Raw genomic sequence first — 20,147 nt, 5'->3', positions numbered from 1 at the left:
TTTGGCTTCACTCCAAAGGCTTTAAAACATTTGCAAATAAGCCTGAAGGGCTCCAGGTTTCTTATGTATTAATAAGGCCTGGCTCTTCAGGCTCATTTGTATAATTTTAAAACTTTTTTTTTCTTAAAAACAAGCACATAAAAAGCTGAAAGAAGGATGGATCTTGCCATAGGTGGCACACACTATTATGTCAATGTGCTTGGTTTACAATCCTTAATCCTGGTGGTAGATTTTATTTAATACTAGCACCAATTGCAAATGTTAAAGAAAACCTACCACCACAGATCTACCTATTAAGGTAGATCTGGTGGTAGGTGGCTGCAACGTATGTAAGGATAGTCCTTTTTAAGGCTAATCCTTTAGCCCCCTTTATCTTTTTAAATAATTAATTGTGGCAATATGCAAATTTAACAAAGAGGCTACTGAGGAATAGCCGGAGCTGAGGCTACATGACGCGGCTACTCCATGCCCCAGTAGCCTCCTTGATCCTCCTACCCAGATATCTTCAGCGCACAAGGAGCTGCAAGCCCTTGTCTGCGAAGCTGGAGTTCTGTGCATGCGCCTCAGTAGCCTATTTGGTAAATAAGCATATTAATGTTTAAAATAAATGAAGGGGACTAAAGGATTAGCCTTAAAAAGGGCTATCCTTACATACGGTAGAGGCACCTACCACCGGATCTACCTTAATAGGTAGATCCGTGGTGGTAGGTGTCCTTTAACTCTGAAAATGCCTCTGGCAAAGTCATCAGCGAAGGTTGCATGATAGGTGAATGGGGGGTAGACCACGGTTTCCACCCTTCATTTATGTGAATGAAGCTTTGCTCTATTTTTACTGAAAGCATTTTTTGTTATCTTGTTTTCATCTACTAAAGTGATTGAATATTGTGTAACAAGGCCGGAGGCCGACATGTGAGAGGATATCATACCACTATCTAACAGATTTGTGCCAAATGTGTTATGCTACTAACAGAGGAAGAAATTAGGCTGGGAGGTGTCTGAAGTGTAGGGGTTAATTCCAAGCATTTCACAGACTAAAGTATGAGCGGAAGCTACAAGAGAAATTATATAAACGTGACAACTCCTAGGATGAACCAGACTGAAAGATTATTCATGTCGCTCTAGGGATTTGGACTCCACTGTGAGGAAGAAGCAGAAATAGTCCCAGTTATATAATGGTTAAAGACTAGAGATGAGCGAACATGCTCGTCTGAGCTTGATGCTCGGTCGAGCATTAGCGTACTCGAAACTGCTCGTTGCTCGGACGAATACTTCGCCCGCTCGAGAAAATGGCAGCTCCCGCCGTTTTGCTTTTTGGAGGCCAGAAACAGAGCCAATCACAAGCCAGGAGACTCTGCACTCCACCCAGCATGACGTGGTACCCTTACACGTCGATAGCAGTGGTTGGCTGGCCAGATCAGGTGACCCTGGGATAGACTAGCCGCTGCCCGCGCTGCTCGGATCATTCTGTGTCTGGATGCCGCTAGGGAGAGAGCTGCTGCTGGTCAGGGAAAGCGTTAGGGTGTTCTATTAGCTTACTGTTAGGCAGGAGTGATTCTCAAAGAACCCAACAGCCCTTCTTAGGGCTACAATAACGTTCTACTTTTTTTTTTTATTTGCAGCTAGTACCATATTGTGAGGAATTTGCAGGGGGACTTGCTACCGTTGTGTTTAGCTCTTAGTGACACACATATCCACCTCAAACACCAAAGTGGGAAAATTTATTAGGGGTTTGATTTCAATTAGGCACAGTCTGCCATTTACTTTTTATTTTACGTTTATTTTTTTAATAACTCAGTGTCATCTCATCTTGCATAGTAGTGTGCTTTCATACTTGGCTAGAAAATAGCCATAGGAGAATCCAAACGGCTTACTTACGCCTACAGTAGCGTTATATATATTTGATTTCTGGTTGATCTGCTGGTGGCTGTACTTGCTGCAGTGCATCTACTAGCCAATTGTGAGCAATTTGTAGTGAGACTTGCGACCGCTGTGTTTTGCGCTTAGTGACGCACATATCCATTGCAAAGACCGAAGAGGGAAAATTTAATAGGGGTTGGATTTCAATTAGGCACAGTCTGCCATTTCCTTTTTTATTTTACGTTTATTTTGTTTAATAACTCAGCGTCATCTCATCTGGCATAGTAGTGTGCTTTCATACTTGGCTAGAAAATAGCCATAGGAGAATCCAAACGGCTTACTTACGCCTACAGTAGCGTTATATATATATTTGATTTCTGGTTGATCTGCTGGTGGCTGTACTTGCTGCAGTGCATCTACTAGCAAATTGTGAGCAATTTGTAGTGAGACTTGCGACCGCTGTGTTTTGCGCTTAGTGACGCACATATCCATTGCAAAGACCGAAGAGGGAAAATTTAATAGGGGTTGGATTTCAATTAGGCACAGTCTGCCATTTCCTTTTTTATTTTACGTTTATTTTGTTTAATAACTCAGCGTCATCTCATCTGGCATAGTAGTGTGCTTTCATACTTGGCTAGAAAATAGCCATAGGAGAATCCAAACGGCTTACTTACGCCTACAGTAGCGTTATATATATATTTGATTTCTGGTTGATCTGCTGGTGGCTGTACTTGCTGCAGTGCATCTACTAGCAAATTGTGAGCAATTTGTAGTGAGACTTGCGACCGCTGTGTTTTGCGCTTAGTGACGCACATATCCATTGCAAAGACCGAAGTGGGAAAATTTATTAGGGGTTGGATTTCAATTAGGCACAGTCTGCCATTTCCTTTTTTATTTTACGTTTATTTTGTTTAATAACTCAGCGTCATCTCATCTGGCATAGTAGTGTGCTTTCATACTTGGCTAGAAAATAGCCATAGGAGAATCCAAACGGCTTACTTACGCCTACAGTAGCGTTATATATATTTGATTTCTGGTTGATCTGCTGGTGGCTGTACTTGCTGCAGTGCATCTACTAGCAAATTGTGAGCAATTTGTAGTGAGACTTGCGACCGCTGTGTTTTGCGCTTAGTGACGCACATATCCATTGCAAAGACCGAAGTGGGAAAATTTATTAGGGGTTGGATTTCAATTAGGCACAGTCTGCCATTTCCTTTTTTATTTTACGTTTATTTTTTTAATAACTCAGCGTCATCTCATCTGGCATAGTAGTGTGCTTTCATACTTGGCTAGAAAATAGCCATAGCAATAGGATAGCATCGTTTGGTTTTAAAAACTATAAAACACAAAAAAAAACAAAAAAAAACAAAAAAAAGTTAAAAAAAAATTAAAGTTATAACTCTCATTTTAAAAATGTTTAACCCGAGGGCTAGGGGTAGAGGACGAGGGCGGGGACGTGGGCGTCCAACTACTGCAGGGGTCAGAGGCCGTGGTCCTGGGCGGGGTGAGACACCACCTGCTTATGAGGGAGCAGGGGAACGCCGCAGAGCTACACTCCCTAGGTTCATGTCTGAAGTTACTGGGACTCGTGGTAGAGCACTGTTGAGGCCAGAACAGTGCGAACAGGTGATGTCGTGGATTGCCGACAATGCTTCGAGCAATTTGTCCACCAGTCAGTCTTCCACGCAGTCCACCCATGTCACCGAAACCGGCACTCCTCCAGCTCCTGCACCTCAGCCTCCTCCCCCCCAGTCTGCCCCCTCCAAGGAAAATTTGGCATTTGAACCGGCATACTCTGAGGAACTGTTTTCTGGACCCTTCCCACAGTCACAAACCACTTGTCCGGTTGCTGCTGAGCAATTTTCCGATGCCCAGGTTTTCCACCAGTCGCAGTCTGTGGGTGATGATGACCTTCTTGACGTAGTGGAAGAAGTGTCTAAAGAGGTGTCCGACGATGAGGAGACACGGTTGTCAGACAGTGGGGAAGTTGTTGTCAGGGCAGGAAGTCCGAGGGGGGAGCAGACTGAGGGATCGGAGGATGATGAGGTGGCAGACCCAAGCTGGGTTGATAGGCCGGGTGAACACAGTGCTTCTGAGACAGAGGAGAGTCCTCGACCAGAACAGGTTGGAAGAGGCAGTGGTGGGGCCAGACGGAGAGGCAGGGCCAGAGCTGGTGCATCAGCGCCAAATGTGTCAACTAGTGAAGCTCCCGTGGCGAGGGCTCCTGCGGCGAGGGCTAGATTTTCAGAAGTCTGGAGGTTCTTTAAGGAAACACCGGATGACCGACGGACTGTGGTGTGCAACATTTGCCAAACCAGGATCAGCAGGGGTTCCACCACTACTAGCTTAACTACCACCAGTATGCGCAGGCATATGAATGCTAAACACCCCACTCAGTGGCAACAAGCCCGTTCACCTCCGGCCGTGCACACCACTGCTCCTTCCCCTGTGTCAGCTGATAGTCAGCCCCCTGCCCAGGACCCTGCCACAAAAACCCCATCGTCGCCTCCACGATCCTCCACAGCATCCACCAGCGTTCAGCTCTCCATACCCCAGACGCTGGAGCGGAAACGCAAATATAGTGCAACCCACCCGCACGCCCAAGCCCTTAATGTCCACATCTCCAGATTGCTTAGCCTGGAGATGCTGCCCTATAGGCTAGTAGAGACCGAGGCCTTTCGCAACCTCATGGCGGCGGCCGCCCCTCGGTATTCGGTCCCCAGCCGCCACTACTTTTCCCGATGTGCCGTCCCAGCCCTGCACCAGCACGTGTCAGACAACATCATCCGTGCCCTGACCAACGCCGTTTCTGACAAGGTCCACCTGACCACGGACACGTGGACGAGTGCTGCCGGGCAGGGCCACTATATATCGCTGACGGCACATTGGGTTAACTTGGTGGAGGCTGGGACCGAGTCTGACCCTGCGGCTGGTCATATACTGCCGACGCCGAGGATTGCGGGGCCTACCTCGGTCCAGGTGTTTCAGGCCTACTATGCCTTCTCCTCCTTCCACCCCTCCTCCACCTCCTCCTCCTCCGAATTACCATCCGTGGGCATGGCGCCATCAGTCGGTAGCTCTAGGCACAGCAGCAGTGCCGTCGCTAAGCGACAGCAGGCGGTGCTCAAACTGCTGAGCCTAGGCGATAAAAGGCACACCGCCCAAGAGCTATTACAGGGCATCACGGTGCAGACTGATCTGTGGCTGGCACCGCTGAACCTGAAGCCAGGCATGGTTGTGTGTGACAACGGCCGTAACCTGGTGGCGGCTCTGCAACTCGGCAGACTGACACATGTGCCATGCCTGGCCCATGTGTTAAATCTGATAGTTCAGCGTTTCCTCAAGACATACCCCAATCTGTCTGATTTGCTCACGAAGGTGCGCCGCATCTGTGCGCATTTCAGGAAGTCCAGCACAGATGCTGCCACTCTCAGGGCAGCGCAGCGCCGCCTCCAACTGCCCGCTCACCGACTGTTGTGCGACGTGCCCACGAGGTGGAATTCAACACTGACCATGTTATCCAGAGTTTACCAGCAGCGCCGAGCGATTGTAGACTGCCAGATGTCAACTTCCACCAGAACTGGTAGTCAGGTCAGTCAGCTTCCTCAAGTCTACAATGAGGAGTGGACGTGGATGTCTGATATCTGTCAGGTGCTGAGTAACTTTGAGGAGTCAACACAGATGGTCAGTGGCGATGCCGCCATCATCAGCCTCACCATCCCGCTGCTTGGCCTGTTGAAAAACTCTCTGATCAGCATGAAGTCGGAAGCTTTGCGCTCGTCACAAGAGAGGGGGGAAGAAGATTCCCTTGTTGATAGCCAAAGCACCCTTAGGTCTGTTTCTCAGCGCATATCGGAGGAGGTGGAGGTGGAGGAGGATGAGGAGGAGAATGTTGGCGAGACACAAGAGGGGACCATTGTTGAGTCCTTCACTGTTCAGCGTGTATGGGCAGAAGAAGAGGAGTTGGAGGAGGAGGAAATGGACAGTCAGGCCAGTGAGGGGAGTGAATTCTTACGCGTTGGTACTCTGGCGCATATGGCAGATTTCATGCTAGGCTGCCTATCCCGTGACCCTCGCGTTCAAAGAATTTATTCCAGCATAGATTACTGGGTGTTCACTCTCCTGGACCCACGGTACAAGCAAAATCTTTCCACTCTCATCCCTGGAGAGGAAAGGAGTGTGAGAATGCATGAATACCAGCAGGCCCTGGTTCACAAGCTGAAACAGTATTTCCCTTCTGACAGCGCTAGCGGCAGAGTGCGTAGTTCTGCGGGACAAGTAGCGAGGGAGAGTAGGCGAGCAGGCAGCTTGTCCAGCACTGGCAAGGGTACGCTTTACAAGGCTTTTGCCAGCTTTATGTCACCCCAGCAAGACACTGTCACCTGTCCCCAGTCTCGGCAGAGTAGGGCTGATCTTTACAGAAAGATGGTGAGGGAGTACGTAGCTGACCATACCATCGTCCTAAATGATCACACAGCTCCCTACAACTACTGGGTTTCAAAGCTGGACATGTGGCACGAACTGGCGCTGTACGCCTTGGAGGTTCTTGCCTGCCCTGCCGCTAGCGTCTTGTCCGAGCGGGTTTTCAGTGCAGCTAGTGGCATCATCACCGATAAGCGTACACGCCTGTCGACTGACAGCGCTGACAGGCTGACGCTTATTAAGATGAATAAAGCCTGGATTTCTCATAATTTCCAATCTCCACCAGGTGAAGGAAGCTCAACCTGAATAATTTATCCACTCCTCCTCCTCCTCATTTTCCTCCTTCTCCTCCTCTTTGTACAGTAAAGCAGAGGAAACTGGCTATTTTTTGACAGGGCCCACTGGCTCTAGCTATAGTACTTTATGCATTTAATTTTTCTGGAGTGCCACCTACCCGGTCCTCTGTTTTAAACAATTTTTGGGAGTGCCACATACAGGCACTCAATCTATTCAATTTTTCTGGAGGACCACCTACCCGGTCCTCTGATTTAAACAATTTTTGGGAGTGCCACATACAGGCACTCAATCTATTCAATTTTTTTGGAGGGCCACCTACCTGCTCCTCTGGTTTGAAAACTTTTTTGGACTGCCACATACAGGCACTCAATCTATTCCATTTTACTGGAGGGCCACCTACCTGCTCCTCTGGTTTGAAAAGTTTTTTGGACTGCCACATACAGGCACTCAATCTATTCAATTTTTCTGGAGGGCCACCTACCCGCTCCTCTGGTTTGAAAACTTTTTTGGACTGCCACATACAGGCACTCAATCTATTTCATTTTTCTGGAGGGCCACCTACCTGCTCCTCTGGTTTGAAAACTTTTTTGGACTGCCACATACAGGCACTATCCAAATTAAATTGTCTCCATAGCAGCCTCCACACGTTGTCTCCATTGCTACCTCCAAAAGTCGTCCATATAGCTGCCTCCATACATCGTCCCCTTATCAAACGAGGTGTGTCAAGCAGAAATTTGGGTTGTTTTCATGGATTCCACATCAAAGTTGTTAACTTTGTCGCCACCCTGCTGTGTTATCCACAAAATATACTGGCAAACTTTTATCATTTACCAATATTATTTCAGCGCTTCTTGCGCATCTGTTTACATTCCCCTCACCCGGCATATCCTAAACTTATAAGAACGCTACTACACTTGATCTTATACAAAAGGTTCTTAGAAGTGCTGTTTGGGGAGTAGCCTAGAGACAGGGGCTTGGATTGGCGAAAGCTCGCCTGGCAGCGGAGCGCCAGCTCCATGCGCATCATGCGCTTCTTGCGCATCTGTTTACATTCCCCTCACCCGCCATATCCCAAACTTATAAGAACGCTACTACACTTAACTTGGTGCAGGCTGGGACCGAGTCTGACCCTGGGGCTGGTCATATACTGCCGACGCAGAGAATTGCGAGGCCTACCTCGGTCCAGGTCTCAAAGGTCTAGAATACCTCCTCCTCCTCCCACCCCTCCTCCACCTCCTCCTCCTCCGAATTACCATCCGTGGCCATGGCGCCATCAGTCGGTAGCTCTAGGCACAGCAGCAGTGCCGTCGCTAAGCGACAGCAGGCGGTGCTCAAACTGCTGAGCCTAGGCGATAAAAGGCACACCGCCCAAGAGCTATTACAGGGCATTCCACATCAAACTTGTTAACTTTGTCGCCACCCTGCTGTGTAATCTACAAAATATACTTGCAAACTTTTATCATTTACCGATATTATTTCAGCGCTTCTTGCGCATCTGTTTACATTCCCCTCACCCGCCATATCCTAAACTTATAAGAACGCTACTACACTTGATCTTATACAAAAGGTTTTTAGAAGTGCTGTTTGGGGAGTAACCTAGAGACAGGGGCTTGGATTGGCGAAAGCTCGCCTGGCAGCGGAGCGGCAGCTCCATGCCAAGATCCAACTAACATAGTTTTAACTGCAGCACCTTTAATCTACTACTAGTTCCCTGCCTCCATACATGGTCCCCTTATCAAACGAGCTGTGTCAGGCAGAATTTTGGGTTGTTTTCATGGCTTCCATGTTAACTTTGTCGCCACCCTGCTGTGTAATCCACAAAATATACTGGCAAACTTTTATCATGTACCGATATTATTTGAGCGCTTCTTGCTCACCTCCTTTGGTTCCTCTCTGCCACCCATTGGTTTGAAGCCTGAGTCCATTTAGGGTATGTCGCCATGCCACTCTCTAGTCTGCTGCTGCTGCCTCTGCATGCCGTCCCCTATAGTGTCAGGGTCAATTATTGGATGTTTTAGATGCTATCTAGCTTCATTCTGTCACTCTGTCATGGCCATGCTGTTGCCCATAATTTTGGCATAATGGTGCGATTAAGCAGCCTCAGAGGCATCCATGCATGCTGCCCCTGCTGTTTCCTGTCCATTTCCGTGGTGTTTCCATCCTTTTCTGAGGTTCCCAGGTGTTTGGCCAAGCTTCCCTGTGCAGAGCCTTGGTCCCCTTGAAAAATGCTCGAGTCTCCCATTGACTTCAATGGGGCTCGTTATTCGAGACGAGCACTCGAGCATCGGGAAAACTTCGTCTCGAATAACGAGTACCCGAGCATTTTAGTGCTCGCTAGAGATGAGCGAACATGCTCGTCCGAGCTTGATGCTCGTTCGAGCATTAGCGTACTCGAAACTGCTCGTTGCAGCTCCCGCCGTTTTGCTTTTTGGCGGCCAGAAACAGAGCCAATCACAAGCCAGGAGACTCTGCACTCCACCCAGCATGACGTGGTACCCTTACACATCGATAGCAGTGGTTGGCTGGCCAGATCAGGTGACCCTGGGATAGACTAGCCGCTGCCCGCGCTGCTCGGATCATTCTGTGTCTGGATGCCGCTAGGGAGAGAGCTGCTGCTGGTCAGGGAAAGCGTTAGGGTGTTCTATTAGCTTACTGTTAGGCAGGAGTGATTCTCCAAGAACCCAACAGCCCTTCTTAGGGCTACAATAACGTTCTACTTTTTTTTTTTTTTATTTGCATCTAGTACCATTTTGTGAGGAATTAGCAGGGGGACTTGCTACCGTTGTGTTTAGCTCTTAGTGGCACACATATCCACCTCAAACACCAAAGTGGGAAAATTTAGTAGGGGTTGGATTTCAATTAGGCACAGTCTGCCATTTTTCCTTTTTTATTTTACGTTTATTTTGTTTAATAACTCAGTGTCATCTCATCTGGCATAGTAGTGTGCTTTCATACTTGGCTAGAAAATAGCCATAGGAGAATCCAAACGGCTTACGCCTACAGTAGCGTTATATATTTGATTTCTGGTTTATCTGCTGGTGGCTGTACTTGCTGCAGTGCATCTACTAGCCAATTGTGAGCAATTTGTAGTGAGACTTGCGACCGCTGTGTTTTGCGCTTAGTGACGCACATATCCATTGCAAAGACCGAAGTGGGAAAATTTAGTAGGGGTTGGATTTCAATTAGGCACAGTCTGCCATTTGTCCTTTTTTATTTTACGTTTATTTTGTTTAATAACTCAGCGTCATCTCATCTGGCATAGTAGTGTGCTTTCATACTTGGCTAGAAAATAGCCATAGGAGAATCCAAACGGCTTACGCCTACAGTAGCGTTATATATTTGATTTCTGGTTGATCTGCTGGTGGCTGTACTTGCTGCAGTGCATCTACTAGCCAATTGTGAGCAATTTGTAGTGAGACTTGCGACCGCTGTGTTTTGCGCTTAGTGACGCACATATCCATTGCAAAGACCGAAGTGGGAAAATTTAGTAGGGGTTGGATTTCAATTAGGCACAGTCTGCCATTTGTCCTTTTTTATTTTACGTTTATTTTGTTTAATAACTCAGCGTCATCTCATCTGGCATAGTAGTGTGCTTTCATACTTGGCTAGAAAATAGCCATAGGAGAATCCAAACGGCTTACGCCTACAGTAGCGTTATATATTTGATTTCTGGTTGATCTGCTGGTGGCTGTACTTGCTGCAGTGCATCTACTAGCCAATTGTCAGCAATTTGTAGTGAGACTTGCGACCGCTGTGTTTTGCGCTTAGTGACGCACATATCCATTGCAAAGACCGAAGTGGGAAAATTTAGTAGGGGTTGGATTTCAATTAGGCACAGTCTGCCATTTGTCCTTTTTTATTTTACGTTTATTTTGTTTAATAACTCAGCGTCATCTCATCTGGCATAGTAGTGTGCTTTCATACTTGGCTAGAAAATAGCCATAGGAGAATCCAAACGGCTTACGCCTACAGTAGCGTTATATATTTGATTTCTGGTTGATCTGCTGGTGGCTGTACTTGCTGCAGTGCATCTACTAGCCAATTGTGAGCAATTTGTAGTGAGACTTGCGACCGCTGTGTTTTGCGCTTAGTGACGCACATATCCATTGCAAAGACCGAAGTGGGAAAATTTAGTAGGGGTTGGATTTCAATTAGGCACAGTCTGCCATTTGTCCTTTTTTATTTTACGTTTATTTTGTTTAATAACTCGGTGTCATCTCATCTGGCATAGTAGTGTGCTTTCATACTTGGCTAGAAAATAGCCATAGCAATAGGATAGCATTGTTTGGTTTTAAAAACTCAAAAACACAAAAAAAAAAAAAAAACACAAAAAAAAGTTAAAAAAAAATTAAAGCTATAACTCTCATTTTAAAAATGTTTAACCCGAGGGCTAGGGGTAGAGGACGAGGGCGGGGACGTGGGCGTCCAACTACTGCAGGGGTCAGAGGCCGTGGTCCTGGCCGGGGTGAGACACCACCTGCTTATGAGGGAGCAGGGGAACGCCGCAGAGCTACACTCCCTAGGTTCATGTCTGAAGTTACTGGGACTCGTGGTAGAGCACTGTTGAGGCCAGAACAGTGCGAACAGGTGATGTCGTGGATTGCTGACAATGCTTCGAGCAATTTGTCCACCAGTCAGTCTTCCACGCAGTCCACCCATGTCACCGAAATCGCCACTCCTCCAGCTCCTGCACCTCAGCCTCCTCCCCCCCAGTCTGCCCCCTCCCAGGAAAATTTGGCATTTGAACCGGCATACTCTGAGGAACTGTTTTCTGGACCCTTCCCACAGTCACAAACCACTTGTCCGGTTGCTGCTGAGCAATTTTCCGATGCCCAGGTTTTCCACCAGTCACAGTCTGTGGGTGATGATGACCTTCTTGACGTAGTGGAAGTGTGTAAAGAGGTGTCCGACGATGAGGAGACACGGTTGTCAGACAGTGGGGAAGTTGTTGTCAGGGCAGGAAGTCCGAGGGGGGAGCAGACTGAGGGATCGGAGGATGATGAGGTGACAGACCCAAGCTGGGTTGAGAGGCCGGGTGAACACAGTGCTTCTGAGACGGAGGAGAGTCCTCGACCAGAACAGGTTGGAAGAGGCAGTGGTGGGGCCAGACGGAGAGGCAGGGCCAGAGCTGGTGCATCAGCGCCAAATGTGTCAACTAGTGAAGCTCCCGTGGCGAGGGCTCTTGCGGCGAGGGCTAGATCTTCAGAAGTCTGGAGGTTCTTTAACGAAACACCGGATGACCGACGGACTGTGGTGTGCAACATTTGCCAAACCAGGCTCAGCAGGGGTTCCACCACTACTAGCTTAACTACCACCAGTATGCGCAGGCATATGAATGCTAAACACCCCACTCAGTGGCAACAAGCCCGTTCACCTCCGGCCGTGCACACCACTGCTCCTTCCCCTGTGTCAGCTGATAGTCAGCCCCCTGCCCAGGACCCTGCCACAAAAACCCCATCGTCGCCTCCACGATCCTCCACAGCATCCACCAGCGTTCAGCTCTCCATACCCCAGACGCTGGAGCGGAAACGCAAATATAGTGCAACCCACCCGCACGCCCAAGCCCTTAATGTGCACATCTCCAGATTGCTTAGCCTGGAGATGCTGCCTTATAGGCTAGTAGAGACCGAGGCCTTTCGCAACCTCATGGCGGCGGCCGCCCCTCGGTATTCGGTCCCCAGCCGCCACTACTTTTCCCGATGTGCCGTCCCAGCCCTGCACCAGCACGTGTCAGACAACATCACCCGTGCCCTGACCAACGCCGTTTCTGACAAGGTCCACCTGACCACGGACACGTGGACGAGTGCTGCCGGGCAGGGCCACTATATATCGCTGACGGCACATTGGGTTAACTTGGTGGAGGCTGGGACCGAGTCTGACCCTGGGGCTGGTCATATACTGCCGACGCCGAGGATTGCGGGGCCTACCTCGGTCCAGGTGTTTCAGGCCTACTATGCCTCCTCCTCCTCCCACCCCTCCTCCACCTCCTCCTCCGAACTACCATCCGTGGGCACGGCGCCATCAGTCGGTAGCTCTAGGCACAGCAGCAGTGCCGTTGCTAAGCGACAGCAGGCGGTGCTCAAACTGCTGAGCCTAGGCGATAAAAGGCACACCGCCCAAGAGCTATTACAGGGCATCACGGCGCAGACTGATCTGTGGCTGGCACCGCTGAACCTGGCATGGTTGTGTGTGACAACGGCCGTAACCTGGTGGCGGCTCTGCAACTCGGCAGACTGACACATGTGCCATGCCTGGCCCATGTGTTAAATCTGATAGTTCAGCGTTTCCTCAAGACATACCCCAATCTGTCAGATTTGCTCACGAAGGTGCGCCGCATCTGTGCGCATTTCAGGAAGTCCAGCACAGATGCTGCCACTCTCAGGGCAGCGCAGCGCCGCCTCCAACTGCCCGCTCACCGACTGTTGTGCGACGTGCCCACGAGGTGGAATTCAACACTGACCATGTTATCCAGAGTTTACCAGCAGCGCCGAGCCATTGTAGACTGCCAGATGTCAACTTCCACCAGAACTGGTAGTCAGGTCAGTCAGCTTCCTCAAGTCTACAATGAGGAGTGGACGTGGATGTCTGATATCTGTCTGGTGCTGAGTAACTTTGAGGAGTCAACACAGATGGTCAGTGGCGATGCCGCCATCATCAGCCTCACCATCCCGCTGCTTGGCCTGTTGAAAAACTCTCTGATCAGCATGAAGTCGGAAGCTTTGCGCTCGTCACAAGAGACGGGGGAAGAAGATTCCCTTGTTGATAGCCAAAGCACCCTTAGGTCTGTTTCTCAGCGCATATCGGAGGAGGTGGAGGTGGAGGAGGATGAGGAGGAAGAGGAGGAGAATGTTGGCGAGACACAAGAGGGGACCATTGTTGAGTCCTTTACTGTTCAGCGTGTATGAACAGAAGAAGAGGAGTTGGAGGAGTTGGAGGAGGAGGAAATGGACAGTCAGGCCAGTGAGGGGAGTGAATTCTTACGCGTTGGTACTCTGGCGCATATGGCAGATTTCATGCTAGGCTGCCTATCCCGTGACCCTCGCGTTCAAAGAATTTATTCCAGCACCGATTACTGGGTGTTCACTCTCCTGGACCCACGGTACAAGCAAAATCTTTCCACTCTCATCCCTGCAGAGGAAAGGAGTGTGAGAATGCATGAATACCAGCAGGCCCTGGTGCACAAGCTGAAACAGTATTTCCCTTCTGACAGCGCTAGCGGCAGAGTGCGTAGTTCTGCGGGACAAGTAGCGAGGGAGAGTAGGCGAGCAGGCAGCTTGTCCAGCACTGGCAAGGGTACGCTTTACAAGGCTTTTGCCAGCTTTATGTCACCCCAGCAAGACACTGTCACCTGTCCCCAGTCTCGGCAGAGTAGGGCTGATCTTTACAGAAAGATGGTGAGGGAGTACGTAGCTGACCATACCATCGTCCTAAATGATCACACAGCTCCCTACAACTACTGGGTTTCAAAGCTGGACATGTGGCACGAACTGGCGCTGTACGCCTTGGAGGTTCTTGCCTGCCCTGCCGCTAGTGTCTTGTCCGAGCGGGTTTTCAGTGCAGCTGGTGGCATCATCACCGATAAGCGTACACGCCTGTCGACTGACAGCGCTGACAGGCTGACGCTTATTAAGATGAATAAAGCCTGGATTTCTCATAATTTCCAATCTCCACCAGGTGAAGGAAGCTCAACCTGAATAATTGATCCACTCCTCCTCCTCCTCATTTTCCTCCTTCTCCTCCTCTTTGTACAGTAAAGCAGAGGAAACTGGCTATTTTTTGACATGGCCCACTGGCTCTTGCTATAGTACTTTATGCATTTAATTTTTCTGGAGGGCCACCGACCCGGTCCTCTGTTTTAAACAATTTTTGGGAGTGCCACATACAGGCACTCAATCTATTCAATTTTTCTGGAGGGCCACCGACCCGTTCCTCTGTTTTAAACAATTTTTGGGAGTGTCACATACAGGCACTCAATCTATTCTATTTTTCTGGAGGGCCACCTACCTGCTCCTCTGGTTTGAAAACTTTTTGGGACTGCCACATACAGGCACTCAATCGATTCCATTTTTCTGGAGGGCCACCTACCTGCTCCTCTGGTTTGAAAACTTTTTGGGACTGCCACATACAGGCACTCAATCTATTCTATTTTTCTGGAGGGCCACCTACCTGCTCCTCTGGTTTGAAAACTTTTTGGGACTGCCACATACAGGCACTCAATCTATTCAATTTTTCTGGAGGGCCACCTACCTGCTCCTCTGGTTTGAAAACTTTTTGGGACTGCCACATACAGGCACTCAATCTATTCAATTTTTCTGGAGGGCCACCTACCTGCTCCTCTGGTTTGAAAACTTTTTGGGACTGCCACATACAGGCACTCAATCTATTCTATTTTTCTGGAGGGCCACCTACCTGCTCCTCTGGTTTGAAAATATTTTGGGACTGCCACATACAGGCACTATCCAAATTAAATTGTCTCCATAGCAGCCTCCACACGTTGTCTCCATTGCTACCTCCAAAAGTCGTCCATATAGCTGCCTCCATACATCGTCCCTTTATCAAATGAGGTGTGTCAGGCAGAAATTTGGGTTGTTTTCATGGATTCCACATCAAAGTTGTTAACTTTGTCGCCACCCAGCTGTGTTATCCACAAAATATACTAATAAACTTTTATCATTTACCAATATTATTTCAGCGCTTCTTGCGCATCTGTTTACATTCCCCTCACCCGCCATATCCTAAACTTATAAGAACGCTACTACACTTGATCTTATACAAAAGGTTCTTAGAAGTGCTGTTTGGGGAGTAGCCTAGAGACAGGGGCTTGGATTGGCGAAAGCTCGCCTGGCAGCGGAGCGCCAACTCCATGCCAAGATCCAACTAACATAGTTTTAACTGCAGAACCTTTAATCTACTACTAGTTCACTGCCTCCATACATGGTCCCCTTATCAAACGAGCTGTGTCAGGCAGAATTTTGGGTTGTTTTCATGGCTTCCATGTTAACTTTGTCGCCACCCTGCTGTGTAATCCACAAAATATACTGGCAAACTTTTATCATGTACCGATATTATTTGAGCGCTTCTTGCTCACCTCCTTTGGTTCCTCTCTGCCACCCATTGGTTTGAAGCCTGAGTCCATTTAGGGTATGTCGCCATGCCACTCTCTAGCCTGCTGCCGCTGCCTCTGCATGCCGTCCCCTATAGTGTCAGGGTCAATTATTGGATGTTTTAGATGCTATCTAGCCTCATTCTGTCACTCTGTCATGGCCATGCTGTTGCCCATAATTTTGGCATAATGGTGCGATTAAGCAGCCTCAGAGGCATCCATGCATGCTGCCCCTGCTGTTTCCTGTCCATTTCCGTGGTGTTTCCATCCTTTTCTGAGGTTCCCAGGTGTTTGGCCAAGCTTCCCTGTGCAGAGCCTTGGTCCCCTTGAAAAATGCTCGAGTCTCCCATTGACTTCAATGGGGTTCGTTATTCGAGACGAGCACTCGAGCATCGGGAAAAGTTCGTCTCGAATAACGAGTACCCGAGCATTTTAGTGCTCGCTCATCTCTAGTGCTCGCTCATCTCTATTAAAGACAACCGAGGGGATTTATCATGACACATTCGACAAAGCCAAAGACCATAGGGAGAAGGGAGAAACAGTTTATTACTGCTTCTGCCATCTCCATTATTCACTGCATAGCATTGAAGTAGTTGAAGTAGCTCTATGCAGTGAATAGCAGAGCTGGCACTGCCACCGACTCTACGGACCTGGTGGTCACATGATTGCCGAGTCTGCAGGTGTTATCAGAGCTGCTAGGTCAAATCAGACATATCCCCCCCCCCCCCAGGGGATTGTTTCCCCCTTCAACTGGGGCTTTTATAGAAGTGAAAACTGAAAAGTGGGGAAAAAATTAAAATGTTAAAAAAAATATAACAGTGGACATGTCCCCTGGGGTCTTTTTGACCTCATGGGTGAAATATAGAGTAACACACGCACACGCAAAATATTATTAAAAATATCATTCAACATATATCAATATACATTTATTTTTCCCAATTAAAAAAATCCCCCGCTACACTATAAATAAACTGTGCCATAGTTGCCCCGTTAGCCCAAAATAACACATATTGGGGGTCATTTACTAAGGCCCGATTCGCGTTTTCCCGACGTGTTACCCGAATATTTCTGATTTGCGCCGATTGTACCTGAATTGCCCCGGGATTTTGGCGCACGCGATCGGATTGTGGCGCATCGGAGCCAGCATGCGCGCAACGGAAATCGGGGGGCGTGGCCGCACGAAAACCCAACGTATCCGGAAAAACGGCCGCATTTAAAAACCGAAAATGTGTCGCTTGGTCCAGCTCAGTGCATTCCGGCGTGTTCAGATGATTTTCAACGCAGCAGAGCCACCTGGTGGACGGCGGAGGAACTACCTTCATAAATCCCGTCCGGACCCGAATCCTGTGCAGAGAACGCGCCGCTGGATCGCGCACGGGCCGGGTAAGTAAATCTGCCCCATTATATATCAAATAGGGAATGAATTTATAATAACATAATAACATAATTTTAAGTTACTTTGAAAAAGGAAAAAGTATAAACTATAAATTAATATATATATATATATATATATATATATATATATATATATATATATATTGTTTTCTCCAGCTTTGTATCTTTAACTCCCCCCTCCCCAGCAAAAAAAAAAAAAAAATGTAAAGAGGTCCTTTAACTTTTTTTTTATGATTTATTACCTTTTTTTTTTTTTTAACTCTCTCAATGTGTCACATAAACAAATACCACAAACATTTTTAAGGTAGTGCACAAAAAAGGGAAGTTATGGCCCTTAGACCAAAAGGTATAAAAATTCACTAAGTATTATACAATCATTAAAGCTTTGTAAGACCTGGTCAGAAAGGGGTTAAGCCTCCTGGTGCACTAAGTGCCAAAAATGGGGCTCTGGTGTCTGAATGAATTATTTTCCATAGCCCCAATGTGTCCCACCCCATGCCCCACCCATCACGCCCACTACAGCATAGGAGGGGGGGGGGGGGTTACAATTCCATTAATAGAGGTGGAGGTGTAGTCTGTGGTCAAGTCAGAAGGGCAATGCTAAAATTATAACCTGCAAAATCAAGAACAGGTTTGAATAGAGAAAAACGACTACAGTCAGGACTGGATAAAGTGTTGGCAAATGGACTCATAGACAACTTTGGATAAACTATTCCCATGGGACATGTACCGTATTTTTCGGACTATAAGGTGCACCGGATTATAAGGCGCAGCATCAATAAATGGCTGCTAAAACGTCTAGGTTCATATATAAGGCGCACCTGATTATAAGGATGAATGACCAGCAGGGGGCAGACCTGTGCACAGTTCAAGGCAGCTGTTGTCTGTAAGTACGGTTCATATATAAGGCACACTGGACTATAAGGCGCACCTTTGATTTCTGAGAAAAACAAAGGATTTTTTTGTGCGCCTTATAGTCCGAAAAATACGGTACTGTAAATATATATGGAAGGTTAGAAGAAGGTTGAAGCGGAAGGTAAATGTATGTGCTATGCTAAGAAGAGCACAGGTAAGGAATGACGTATATTCCTTACTCAGAGTCCACTATATAATTTCTACCTACTATAAGCAGTCCCCTACTTAAGAACACCCGACTTACAGACAACCCTTAGTTACAAACGGACCTCCGGATGTTGGTAATTACTGTACTTTAGCCTTAGGCTACAATAATCAGCTGTAACAGTTATCACAGGCGTCTGTAATGAAGCTTTAGTGTTAATCCTGGTTGTTATGACAACCCAACATTTTTAAAATTAAAAAAAAAATTGTCTGGATCTACAATAACAAAATATACAGTTCCGACTTACATAAAAATTCAACTTAAGAACAATTCCACAGAACCTATCTTGTACATAACCCGGGGACTGCCTGTGTAAGATCATTGGCCTATAACTTACCTAGAAGTAGACGTATATACTTATAGAAGTAAAGCTTGGTCTTTGCATCTTTCTTCAATCTTATCTTCTTTGATTATATGTTTTGTAGCACAAACTGAGCTAAAAATTTTTTAAAAAAATCAATTATATCCATTATTTCTGCAGATAAATGAAAACTTTCTGGGAGATCATTGCTTGCAGCTCTGCACGTGTCATCTAGGGGGCGCTATAACCTGCATGGCCCATCAGTGCCCAGAAGATACAACCTGCAAAAGGGTGCTGGATAGAACATTCATATGTGTGAAGTGAAGAGAGGATATCCCGTGTGTAACCCCGCGCTTGCTGGTGTAGCGTGATTTCCATTGTGTAAGATGATGAAACTCTGTCTCCCTTCTGTCTTGGAACATGTTTGTATTGGCGAGACTTTTATAAGGTGTAATAAAAGTGAATTCATGAAAGAACATAAAAACGTATTCATTAGAAGCCTCTAATAATGTAAATGAAGCTCTAGGGGGCTCCTTCTAGTAAATCCCCAATGTAATAGTGTCACTATAGGGGTCTTACAGATACAGCATTGATGGCACCAATAGGACAGGGGGGAAAGAAAGTCCTCTAATAATCCTTTCATCTCCATGGATGGTTGGCAGATGTTTGGGGAGGAAGTGGAGACCTGTTATGCTCATTGTAACAGCCTGTAAAGCTACAACACTGAGAGACTCTGCAAACACCCACCGGAGCCCTTTAGGCTTGTTAGCATAATTTTACAAGTTGATTTTAGAAGGGAGGAGGCCATGGATAACAAATATAAGAAGATTACAATCACGGTGCTTGGATCTATGAGTAATGTCCCTGGTTTATCATAATGGATTTTCTTTAAGTATCCAACTTACTGTATATAGCGCTGAGATACTTTACCTGAGATGACAATATAGATGCATATACTGTTCATGTGGTTGAACAGTGGTATCTAAGCTGTATAAATGCATTAGATAGGTATTAACTAGAGATGAGCGAACACTAAAATGCTCGGGTACTCGTTATTCGAGACGAACTTTTCCCGATGCTCGAGTGCTCGTCTCGAATAACGAACCCCATTGAAGTCAATGGGAGACTCGAGCATTTTTCAAGGGGACCAAGGCTCTGCACAGGGAAGCTTGGCCAAACACCTGGGAACCTCAGAAAAGGATGGAAACACCACGGAAATGGACAGGAAACAGCAGGGGCAGCATGCATGGATGCCTCTGAGGCTGCTTAATCGCACCATTATGCCAAAACTATGGGCAACAGCATGGCCATGACAGAGTGACAGAATGAAGCTAGATAGCATGTAAAACATCCAATAATTGACCCTGACACTATAGGGGACGGCATGCAGAGGCAGAGGCAGCGGCAGCAGGCTAGAGAGTGTCATGGCGACATACCCTAATTGGACTCAGGCTTCAAACCAATGGGTGTCAGAGAGGAACCAAAGGAGGTGAGCAAGAAGCGCTCAAATAATATCGGTACATGATAAAAGTTTGCCAGTATATTTTGTGGATTACACAGCAGGGTGGCGACAAAGTTAACATGGAAGCCATGAAAACAACCCAAAATTCTGCCTGACACAGCTCGTTTGATAAGGGGACCATGTATGCTTA

The 20,147-nt window shown here is 47.3% G+C and overlaps 1 protein-coding gene across 1 annotated transcript in view; it reads left to right on the top strand.

Moving 5' to 3' along the window:
- Window positions 1-18,959, top strand: part of LOC140134651 (IgGFc-binding protein-like) — a 41,617-nt gene extending 22,658 nt beyond the window's left edge. The window contains exon 12 of the mRNA XM_072155114.1: window positions 18,676-18,959. Coding sequence (XP_072011215.1) covers window positions 18,676-18,819 — 144 coding nt within the window. The 3' untranslated portion in view covers window positions 18,820-18,959. The remainder of the gene's footprint in view (window positions 1-18,675) is intronic.
- Window positions 18,960-20,147: the final 1,188 nt, after the last annotated feature.

This window comes from Engystomops pustulosus, chromosome 6 (genome assembly GCF_040894005.1).
Source record: "Engystomops pustulosus chromosome 6, aEngPut4.maternal, whole genome shotgun sequence".
Lineage (NCBI taxonomy): Eukaryota > Metazoa > Chordata > Amphibia > Anura > Leptodactylidae > Engystomops > Engystomops pustulosus.
Note: the sequence above shows the minus strand (reverse complement) of the source record. Positions and strands in the feature narration are given on the sequence as shown.